This window comes from Octopus sinensis, linkage group LG2 (assembly GCF_006345805.1).
Source record: "Octopus sinensis linkage group LG2, ASM634580v1, whole genome shotgun sequence".
Taxonomy (NCBI): Eukaryota; Metazoa; Mollusca; class Cephalopoda; order Octopoda; family Octopodidae; genus Octopus; species Octopus sinensis.
The window spans coordinates 184,214,250-184,226,809 of NC_042998.1; the positions used below are offsets into that span (position 1 = coordinate 184,214,250).

The 12,560-nt window shown below is 36.7% G+C and overlaps 1 protein-coding gene across 2 annotated transcripts in view; it reads left to right on the forward strand.

Annotated features, from left to right (window-relative positions):
• The window catches only part of LOC115226965 (tetraspanin-33-like), a 194,048-nt gene that overhangs the window by 141,733 nt on the left and 39,755 nt on the right, over nucleotides 1-12,560 (forward strand). For both annotated transcript variants that reach the window (XM_036500532.1, XM_036500533.1), the window contains exon 3: nucleotides 347-681. In XM_036500532.1, coding sequence (XP_036356425.1) covers nucleotides 347-681 — 335 coding nt within the window. The remainder of the gene's footprint in view (nucleotides 1-346; nucleotides 682-12,560) is intronic.

The window sequence follows — 12,560 nt, forward strand, 5'->3', positions numbered from 1 at the left end:
AATACTTGTCATGAAGGTTTGGTTGGAAGAGAGAAAGAAGTCAGTTTAAATTCCAAGGGTGAAGCTTTGTTTTACAGAAACAGCCCTTCATAGAAAGCCTATTATCATCATCATCGTCATCATACAAATACAATCTTCTCTTCACTGTGATTCCTCTACACCTCTTGTCTATCTGTAGTTGATATCTGATAAACCATGTGTCTAGAAAATAAAAATGGGATCATCACAGTCTAGAGCCGTTCAATCAGCATTGCCTTGGGTTAAACAGCAATAAAATAACAACTGTTTGCTATTCTCTGTAAACAATCTTCTTCATTCTAAAATAATTTTTCTTTATCTATTTTAGATACACATCCTTCTTCATCCCGGGATCGCTACTCAGCCCATTCACACTGCAGTTTAGCAAGTCCTGAAGATTCAGGTACAGATGAAGGCATTGAAGAAATTCCCAGTACCTCTTATGCAGTAGAGAACAATTCAGTGGCCACATCTGCAATCACAAACTCTATGGCTACAATAGTAGATAGTAACTCTATTACTACTGTTGTGGAAAACAATTCTGGGGCTGTCCGTAAAAGTAGTAGTCGCTTAGATCCAAAGTATGAGGAGAAAAAACGGAAATACAAATATCGGACAAAGGTTCTTAAATACATACTTTTTGCATTGAATTTGTTTTCGTGGGTAAGTAGAACTGTATTATTCCTCTGTTTTAGTTTCTCTTGTCATGTTTAACCCTTTCATTACTGTATTTATTTTGAGATGCTCTGTGTTTCTTTCAATTATTAATGTGGCCGTTGCCAGCGCCGCCCCGACTGGCATCCATGCCGGTGGCACGTAAAAAGCACCATCCGACCGTGGCCGTTTGCCAGCCCCATCTGGCACCTGTGCCGGTGGCACGTTAAAAGCACCCACTACACTCACGGAGTGGTTGGTGTTAGGAAGGGCATCCAGCCGTAGAAACATTGCCAGATCAGACTGGGCCTGGTGCAGCCTTCTGGCTTCCCAGACCCCAGTTGAGCCATCCAACCCATGCTAGCATGGAAAGCGGACGCTAAACGACGATGATGATGATAACAAAGAATTTAGTAAAATAACTAAGTTATCATTCAGCAAGTGTTAGGAACATAAATTGTGACTAAAGTTTGGTGGAAGATTTTAATTCAAAACTTTTGAAAACAGGACATTTGTACTCAGAACCAGAGCCGGTTTCAGCCGGGTTGGTAACGAAAGGGTTAAAGCAGTGAATTGGCAGTCATTAGTTTTGGGCTGAGCAAAGCCTTTTGAGTGGATTTGGTAGACAATGTACACACACACACACACACACACACACACACACACACACACACACACACATGCACACACATATATTAATTAGATAAAGATAATCATAGCCAATCTATGGGGTTACCCAGGGTTTCGCATCTATAAAGTGCTTTACAGTGTCTTGTCAGACCCTAAACTTTAGGGTCTGATGAGACGCTGAAAAGTCAAGTGCTTTATGGGCATGAAACCCTGGGTAACCCCATTGACTTGCCATAATTGTCTTTATCTAATTACTCTACAGCTCCATAATTTAGAGTGTGCTTCTCTTTCGGATTTATGACTTACTGACAATATATATATATATATATATATATATATATATATAGAGAGAGAGAGAGAGAGAGAGAGAGAGAGAGTGTGTGCTTCTTATTCGGATATATTATCTATTGACAATATCATCATTGTTTAACGTCTGTCGTTACGTTCCGAGTTCAAATTCTGCTGAGGTCGACTTTGCCTTTCATCCTTTCGGGGTCGGTAAATTAAGTACCAGTTACGCACTGGGGTCGATGTAATTGACTTAATCCCTTTGTCTGTCCTTGTTTGTCCCCTCTGTGTTTAGCCCCTTGTGGGTAGTAAAGAAAAAAAAAAAAAAATATATATATATATATATATATATATATATATAAAGCAAACCTGTGACAACACTAGTACCATATTGTACTGGTCTAAGTTGAAGTACTTTCCCTTGGATAAACATCATTGGTGTAGATAGTGGGGAGTTTTTTTACATAGGCAACTGCTTGTCTTCTTCAAAAAAATCATGTCCAGGCCAGCACATACATGTGGTGATGCATGGTTAACACTGTCTGACAGACACTTCATCTCTTAAATATTTTACAAAATGATTTGTAATGATTTCTACAACCTGATTATCTGTCTCTTCAAGAAACCAGTTATCCGATTAATAATTCAGTCGTTGTATTGCAGCTGATCTTCTGATCAAACTAAGGAAAGTGTGTTTCTGTTTGCTTTACAAGGGCTGGTATCATGTCAGTTTTGCCAGTCTGAGATCATGACAGAAATGTCACCAATGTTTGTTTATTTGTGTTTTTCCTTGTGACAGGAGATCAGATTTAAACTCAGAATGCACAGAACTGAAATAGATATTACAAACCATTTCATCCAATGTTCTTACAATTCCACTAATCCATTGTACTTGACTGGCACTTTAAGATTATTGATTATAAAAAGATGAAAGCAAAGTTGACTTCAGTGACACTACACAGAGCAGAGGGTCAGAAATATAGCCACATTACTGTAATTCTGTTGAAGTACACAGTGTTTGTTTTAAAAAATTTTTAGCAAAATAATTTTGTCATATTACGGAGATGTACTTGCATAGCGAGTGACTTGATCTGAGATCATGTACTGGAACAAAAACAATTGCAGCAAGGAAGGTGTTTATAAGCCGTTTAAGAAACACACAAAACCATTAGATTCACTTCAACATTTAAGTTTAATTTGTCAAAATATTTTCGTCGCTTTGAGACCGTGATCTGTTCACTGACAAAGCATCACAATGCAGCACAATGTTTTGTCAGTGAACAGGTTGCGGTCTCAAAGTGACGAAAATATTTTTTGACAAATTAAGCTTAAATGTTGAAGTGAATCTAATGGTTTTGTGTGTTTCTTAAATGGCTTATAAACACCTTCCACGCTGCAATTTTGTCATAGTTAATCTAGTGTTCTAAACATAAATTAATGTAAATTTTTATGGAAGCTTTTAATTTGGATCTCTTTAAAACAATAAATTTGTATCATAGAACCTTGGATGGTCTCAGACAGTGTGGTACAAAAAGGTTTAAATGAAAAATTAAAGTGATTTGATCATTTACTTTAATATACACTTGTTTCAGTCATTTGACTGTGGCCATGCTGAAGCACCGCCTTTTAGTTGAGCAAATTGACCCCAGGACTTATTCTTTGTAAGCCTAGTACTTATTCTATCAGTCACTTTTGCCGAACTGCTAAGTTACAGGGATGTAAACACACCAGCATCAGTGGTCAAGCGATGTTGGGGGGACAAACACAGACACACAAACATATACACACACACACCCATACATATATATATATATACATATATACGATGGGCTTCTTTCAGTTTCTGTCTACCAAATCTACTTACAAGGCTTTGGTCGGCCCGAGGCTATAGTAGAAGATACTTGCCCAAGGTGCCACGCAGTGGGACTGAACCCGGAACCATGTGTTTCGTAAGCATGTTACTTACCACACAGCCACGCCTAACCCTATGATGAAGGAAATGGCACAGGTAGTCTAGAGATGAACTTAATACAATGCGATACTTAATAGACACCAAATATGAATGAGATCAACTATCCTGAAAAGAAGCATCATTCCACAGAACCAAGTATATTTGCTAACAAGGCTTTGGCAGTGTTTCCAGAGCACTTTCTTCCAAATACTTTAGCTCTCATGTAGAGTTGCTTAACAACTGTTATCTCTAAATCATTATCAAGCTCAATAATATCCAACATTGTTGTCCCATTTCATGAATGGGAACCCTTATGTTACTGACAACATCCAGTTGATGCACCAATGAAAGAGCCTCAACAGGGTCATTCAATCTTCTAGAAATAGCAAGCAACCCTCTCTCAAAATACATCCAACTATATCTTAAAAACATTGAATGGTAAGAGTTCTAAATGCACTCTGCCTGGAGAAAAGACAAAAGCAACACAGGATGGCCTGGGTTGGAATATCTTTGATCATATATCCATGTGATCGAGGCTAATAATCTGAGATTACACAATAACAACTCCCAACTGCTGGTTTACTTTTAGGCTCTGCCTCACCATTGCCATTTTATATTATTTGCTTGTTCCTTCTTGAGCCATCTTTGGCTCATAAGGGCCGGTTTCCCGGTTTCCTTGGCATATAGGTTCCCCACCTGGACGGGACGCCGGCCCGTCGCAGGTGAGCTGCATGATGCAGGAGGAAAGAGTGAGAGAAAGTTGTGGCGAAAGAGTCAGCAGAAGTTCGCCATTACCTTCTGCCAGAGCTGCGTGGAGCTTGGGCGTTTCACTAGGCCATGTGCCTCCACAATTTTATATTATTTGCCAACATATCTGATGCACTACTGAAATATATTTGGAGCATCTTTAATTTCTCTTTTTGCTGTTATCATTGAACCTCTGTTTTCAGGTTATGTACTCAACAAAATTCTTTATCAGCCTAATGAAGCACATTCTTCCTTAGGCTATTAATTATAAGTGAGTTCACTAGTGCAAGGTGTAAATAGAGTGCAAGGCTGTCTATTCAACAAGTGAAACCTGGCTGTGAAATTAACCTCACTACACAGTACTAACACTTAATGTATGAATGGTCAGATGTAAATGTGTCTAAATATTATGAAAGAGAAGATAAAGTGTCAAAACTTATGATTGTTAAGATGTACTTTGCTCTAAGAAATTGATTGGAAATAACATTTTAAATTTTAAGTTAATTATTAATGGGAAATGTGTGAACAAATACTGAGTTCTAACACATATTTTGGAATCATATAGCTGATTAATGGTATTAAATACTGATCTCAGTAGAATTTGGTCTCAGAATGTAGAGATCTGATATTTTAATAATTCTGCCAAGCTATCACCTTTAGGTGAAGAGAAAATTTTAAGAGTAAATCATAGAAGTTGAATCTTAATATTTAAGGCTTATTTCTTTTGTATCATTTTATGTGTGTGTGTGTGTTTTTCACCATTATTTATGGTTTTGTGCATCTGTGTTAATTAATATAAATGTACTTCTCAAATGCCTAGGAGGCTTTTTTTGAGGTTGTGGATAATTTCTGTTACCTAGGTGACCAAATTAGCAATGGTTGAAGATGTTCGGAAAGTATTGTTTCTAGAATAAGAACTGAATGGAGGAATTTTTGCCTCTGTTGGCAACAAAAGGACTCTCTCAGAGAGAAATAGACTGCATGATCCTTATGTACAAACACTCCATGGTAGTGAGACTTAGGTTCTGAATGCAGAAGACATGTGCAGACTAGAGAACAATGGAGGTAGTGTGCTCCATTGGATGTGCAGCATCAGTGTGCACATATAACAAAGTGCAAATGTGTTGAGAGAAAAGTTGGACATAAGAGGAATCAGATGTAGCATGCAAAGAAGAAGACTACATTGACTTGGACATATGATGTGTATGAATGAAGACAGCTGCATAAAGAAGTGCCAATCACTGAGAGTGGTTGGCACCCGTAGAAGAGGTGCCAACAAGCCAGAAAGATATGGTGAGGATCGATTCTAGGATGTTGGGCATCATGGAAGAGATGACAATGGATTGAGATGTCTGGCAATACAAGTTTCTTCAGCAAACCTTCCCACTTCAGCAAACTGAGTTCTAGAAGCATTGTGGATTCCACCCACATGTAACTATAAAACTTTTCCACACCGTACCCCAACAAACCAAACTACATCTCTCCTCTTCCTCACATTTCCTCTTTTCATGCCCTAAGCTTTTGCTTATGTCTTGCTCCCTAGTCCTGTCCTCACTACCCCACTCACTGTATTATTGCTATCCTGATCTTCCCCACCCCCTCTATATGCCCAGGTTTTATCAGTCACTGCATTCCCCACTCCAATACTCTTTGAATTTATGTGAAGTCCCTACTCCCTACCCACGTGCCATGGCAATAGCCTACCATTTACATTCTGACCCAGTGTTTTGAGGATAGCCCTTCCACTTTGTCACCACTTATCTCTCCCTTGTTTTTCTTTACCATCCCATGTATATTCTGGTCCATGTCGCTTATGAACATGCCCTAGTGCTTCATCACCATTTCTCTCCTGCTCTCTTCCACGCTCTCTCTTTCTCTTGCTCTCTCCCTCTGACTGGTTAAACATGTATCTCCTCAACAACAACACACCTGTTCCTAGCCTCAATCTCGATCACACTCTCTCTGCTTGTCTGACCGGGTTACCACATATCTCCTCTACAACAAGACACCTGTTTCTGTCTCACTGTTACACTCTAACCTTTCATAATCTGGCACAAGATTATCTCCTCCAATGCCCCATCTCCTTTCAAAAGATCTTTGTCTTGCAAGTTACTTGGTGACCTTGCCAGTGCTGGTACCATGTAAAAAGCATCCAGTCCGCACTGTAAAATGGTTGGTCAGAAGGGCACCCAGCTGTAAAAAAAAAATACCATGCCAAAACTGACCTTGCCTGTGCTGATGCCATATTAAAAGCGCGCAGTCCACTCTATGAGGTGGTTGGTGTTAGGAAGGGCATCCAGTAAAAACCATGCCCAAACAGACAGAGAAACATGGTCCAGTCTTCTGCTTAGCCAGCCCCTATCAAACCATCCAACTCATGCCAGCAGGGAAAGTGGATGTTAAATGATGATGATGATATTGCAACTTGCTCTATTTGTTATAAGCAGCAGTATATATCTGCTTAGGTAAATTTTGAAAACATTACAATAACGCAACCATCACACACGTGTATAACTTGGTAGAATGTATCAATTGTTTTAAGTGCCTGTGTTGTCATGAGCAGACACAAACCACCTTTGGTTTCTGTTTCCTTTGGCATGTGTTTCAGTTTGGTTGGTGTCTCATTTGGTTTGTGTCTCCTTTGAAATGTGTCTTCTTTGAAATGTGTCTCCTTTGGTTTGTGTCTGCACAAACCTCCATTCCATCTTTGACCATCTAGGATGAGACAGCTAAAAGCAGTGAGAGGGCTGCACCAGAAATAGTACAGCTACTTATCTTTAGTTAAGCAGGAGCAACTTGAAACGAAGGGCTTTGTTCAAGGACACACTGTGCCACCCATCTAGGAATTGAACACATTATTTATAATCATGACTCCTTCACAAAAACGATAACCATTTTCTAATTAAATATACCAATCAAGAACATTTGTTGAGACTTCAGATTGCCTGCTCGAAACAATTATGAAATACTTTTAAGTTTTGGATATATCTTGTATTAGCTTCTTAAACCTTTTGTTACCATATTTCTAATAAATAAATTACTTTTATTTCAATTAATTTCAAAAATAATGAAGAATTTAGTAAAATAGCTTTTTCATTATTAAGCTGGTGTTTGGAATATAAATTAATATGAAATTTTGATAGAGGTTTTTAATTAAGATTACTTTAAAACAATTAACTTTGCAGCATAGCATCCAGTGGTGGTTTCAGGTAGGTTGGTATCAAAAGAGTTAAACTGTGACTGATGTCAATAACAACTGGCTTCGGTACTGCTTTAGTTTATAAGGTGAACATGATAAATAAAGAACTGAGAAGATTATAACAATAACAACAACAAAAAAAAAAAGAACAGAAGGAAAAATAAATAAATAAAATTTGTATTATGATTATAGATCAGCTACTAGTGCAACCAACAATGTTGGCATTGATGGAGGAAATGATAAGTAATAAAGAATATGAAAGGAGGGAATTTAAAGAGACTCATTATCAATTGCAACATAGAAAGGCTGATTGGAAGATTGTGACTGATAATAAAGATTACACTTTATTCTCATCCTCTCTCGCACATTTCTTTTGATGCAGATGTCTATGAAAGCATGCATAACGTGTGTGCGCGTATTTATATATGCACATACATATGCATCTCCCTCTCGTCTCATATTCACACACACACATATATACACACACACACACACACATATATATATATATATATATATATAATATATATATAGATAGATAGATAGCCAGACTTTCTATTTAGTCACAACACCTTTCGTATATAAACACACACACACACCACACACACACACACACACACACACACACAATGATCTATATAGATAGTCAGAACACCTTCATACATCTCCCTCTCTTCTCATATTCACACACACATATATACACACATATATATATATAGATAGATAGTCAGACTTTCTATTTAGTCACAACACCTTTCATATATAAACACACACACACACACACACACACATAATGATCTATATAGATAGTCAGAACACCTTTATGCATCTCCCTCTCTTCTCATATTCACACACACATATATACACACACACATATATATATATAGATAATCAGACTTCTATTTAGTCACAACACCTTTTGTAAATAAACACACACACACACACACACACACACACACACACCACACACACACACACACACACACATACACATACACACAAAATTATCTATATAGATAGTCAAAACACCTTTCTATTTAGAAATGTGTTATTGATAACATTTCTGTGCTCTATTTCCGGTGTTTCTATTAGTCTTTTTTTTGGTATTCTTATACTTCTTTATTATAATGCTCTTTGCTTGGTTTGCAGTAATAGAGCTCCGGGGTCCATTTTAAGACATTCTCGCTCAAAAATATTCTTCATAAAAATGTTGCAAATGCGGTTGGTATTGATTTGGGTTAGAGCTTAAATAGCATCTTCCAGTAGTAATAGCAAAGCAAACTGAAACTTGGAGCAGATGATGAGACCATATTCCAACTGTGTCCAGAAACCTGATACCATTGACCAGAAAAATATTAAAGTTCAGAGATAATCAATGAGAAACAGAGCTGCCAACAGAAATTGCATGATTCTTGCATGAAATTTTTTTAAAAAATGAAAAACAAAAACAAAAATTAAAAGTGAGCCAACGAGGAAGCTTCTATACCAGTGGTTCTCATCCAGGGTCCATTTGGCCCTTTGGGGACCATATAAAGTTTGTTGTTTATAGTTTTCTCTAATAAATAGGTTATGCTTCTATAATATTTCTATATACTTCTATAGGCGTTGAAGCAGCTGTGTGGTAAGTAGCTTGCTTACGAACCTCATGGTTCCGGGTTCAGTCCCACTGTGTGGCACCTTGGGCAAGTGTCTTCAACTATAGCCTTGAGCAGACCAAAGCCTTGTGAGTGGATTTGGTAGACGGAAACTGAAAGAAGCCCATCGTATATATGTATATATATATGTGTGTGTGCGTGTCTGTGTGTTTGTGTGTCTGTGTTTGTTCCCCGCCCCACCATCACTTGACAACCGATGCTGGTGTGTTTACGTCCCCGTAACTTGGCGGTTCGGCAAAAGAGGCCGATAGAATAAGTACTAGGCTTACAAAGAATAAGTCCTGGGGTCGATTCGCTCAACTAAAGGCGGTGCTCCAGCATGGCCACAGTCAAATGACTGAAACAAGTAAAAGAGTAAAAGAGAATAATCTGAAGGCATACGGCTTATTGGTTAGGGTATTCGGCTGATGATTGTAAGGTCGTGAGTTCACTTCCTGGCAACATGTTGTGTCCTTGACCAAGACACTTTATATCACATTGCTCCAGTCCACTCAGCTGGCAAAAATGAGTAGTACCTGTATCTCTGTGTTATGTTTAATCTCCTTGAGAACTATGTTAATGGTACAGGTGTCTGTGGAGTGCTCAGTCACATGCACGTTATTTTCACAAGCAGGCTCTTCCGTTGATTGGATCAACTGTAATCCTCATCATTGTAACTGACAGAGTGCCACTTTTACAATACACAAAATATTTTAACAATTTTTTAATACAGTTCCTAATAATATCTTTATATATAAAAGTGAAGTTGTGTATCTGTCTCCTACGATTTAGATTCCTAACTACTCCCACATTTTGCTGTGCAGTTTAACCAAAACCGGGTATCTTATAGTCGTGATTCATATCAAGCCCTTCTGGGTATTAGCGCGCGTCTACGATGAGTCTACAATTTAAAAAAAAATTTACCATCATTTTTTTCCATTTTAATGCATTTTTTCGCTATTATATAAGGGAAGTAACTCTCTAAAAATGTCTACGATGAGTCAACGATTTAAAAAAAAATTTACCATCATTTTTTTTCCATTTTTAATGCAGTTTTTTGCTATTTTTTGGCTATAACTCTCTAAAAATGCTTATATAGTTATTTCCCTTACAAACCCGAGCAATGCCGGGCGATACTGCTAGTTTAATAATAAAAATATAGTAAGATTTTTTAAAACATCAAATGACTAGGAGGATACATCCAAGTAAACAGGAATCAAAGGTGTCCCTAGGCGAAAAATGATTGAGAAACACTGTTCTACATGGTTGTTTGGTCTGTAAGGAGTAGCAGCTACATCAACCTAAATTTCTTAAAAATGTGAAGTACAAATTCAATAATGTCTCATGTCTGAAAGAATAAAAGATGAGATGACAGGAATTTATTTAAATTATAGATTTTATTTGATCAGGGGGTGACCTCAGGACTAAACATGACAACAACAATGAAGGTAACAACAAAAAGTAACAATCACATCCAGTAGTGCAAATGTTTTCCTCTGGAGGATAAGATCAAAGACACCTTGAAATATCAATGGAACTTGGAATATTATTATTTTCAAACCATTCATACTGAATAATTGAAAGAAATTGGTAAAAAGAGATAAAAGAAACATAGAAAGTAACAGGAAAATAGTCATGTTTTCAACAACACACATTCACACATACATACACACCTACTGTATATGTGTGTGTGTGTTTCTGTGTGTGTATATGTATAAGCACCACACACGCACGCACGCACACACACACACACACACACACACACACACACACACACATACACACACACATTCGGGGTATTGATAGATAAAAGCTGAAATGTGGTTAAGTAAATAATGCATAACCATGAGAGCTGCTATGAAGACTGTATAATTGAATATGTTATCTTTGTACAACCATTTTACATAAAAAATGTGACTCATAACTTCTTTAAAAAAAAATGTAACTATTGGTGTGTCTCTGGTACACTTTCAGAAAATAATAAACTAACATATTTTCACAAGTCCAATGCTTTTAGAGAAAGCAGGCTCAGATATGTAAAGCACCTGAGCACTGTGTACAATAAGTTCATGATACATTATACTGCCCACTAAACCTGCTGTAAAGAGGGATTCTGAGGAGGGACATTTTTGAGTTTAACATTTTTTTTTTTAGATTAAAGAATACTCTACTTTTGCAAATTGAGTTCTGTAATTTATTGCTTTCTGGTGAATTAATGCAAATTTAGATGCACACACACACATACACATACTAACATACATACATACATGTGCACATACATACATACATGTGCACATACATACATACATGTGCACATACATACACACATACATATATATGAAAGAAATTTTGAAAAAGCAATTTTAATGATGTTTATTCACTTGACCGGTTTCACTTTTTTAGAAAAGTGTCACACAGTACACTCTTAAAAATTCTTTGGTTCACTTTTCATGAATCCCTTTTTTTGCTGGTTCCTATATCTTTTCTGTATGTCTTTTCTACTTTTTTCCCAATAGGTCATTTTACCTATGCATTTGGTAATTTATCATAGTTGAGGAGGTTGTTTTTTTTACATTTACAAATTTCTAGCCATTTCGAGAAACTATCAACAACCATTAAGTAGTATGGACTATTTAAAGGACCAGTGAAATCAATGTGTTGTCTTGACCATGGAACATCTTCATTTGAACAATGTTTACTTTTTATCAGGGGCAATTTTTTATTTCGTTTTGGCTTACATACAAGTGTTCCACTCTGTTTTACTGCAATTTTTTGTTTCAATCCCTCAACTGCATTCGAACCTTCAATTGAACTGACTATATTTTCATACAAAAGACTTATGGGTGTATTCCATACTTTGAATAGTTCCACCCACTCTGTGCCAAATAGATTAAATGAATCGTTTAATAAATATATGTTTGCCTTTTTTGTTAGGCCTTGAAATATTACATTACATACAGATTCACCAAAAAAATATAATCTTTTTCTCATAATACCATGTGCTACTTTTTTAGATTTAATTAATTTTGGCTTAAGGTCATATTTCTACGTTTTTTTGTTTATAATGGTGATATCACTACTAGTGTCCAACTGCATTTTAACACTTGTATTTCTGATTTTCACATTCATGAATTCCCTCATTATTATATTACCAATTTCTCCCGATGACATATTGTTTATTCTTTTTCCTTTGTTCTGACGTTTTGTCATCTTCATTCTACAGTACGTCTTTATATGTCCTATATTTCCACAACGAAAGCACTTCGCTTTTTTAAATGAACAATTTTTCCTCCGGTGTATACCTCTACATGCAAAACATGGGTTTATTTCCTGATTTTTGTCATGCTTTTTAGAAAACACTTTATCTCTTTTCTGATTATTTCGCACTTGTTTTACTTGGAAATTATCTTTCCATTCGATTTCCTCTGTGTTGTGTCTT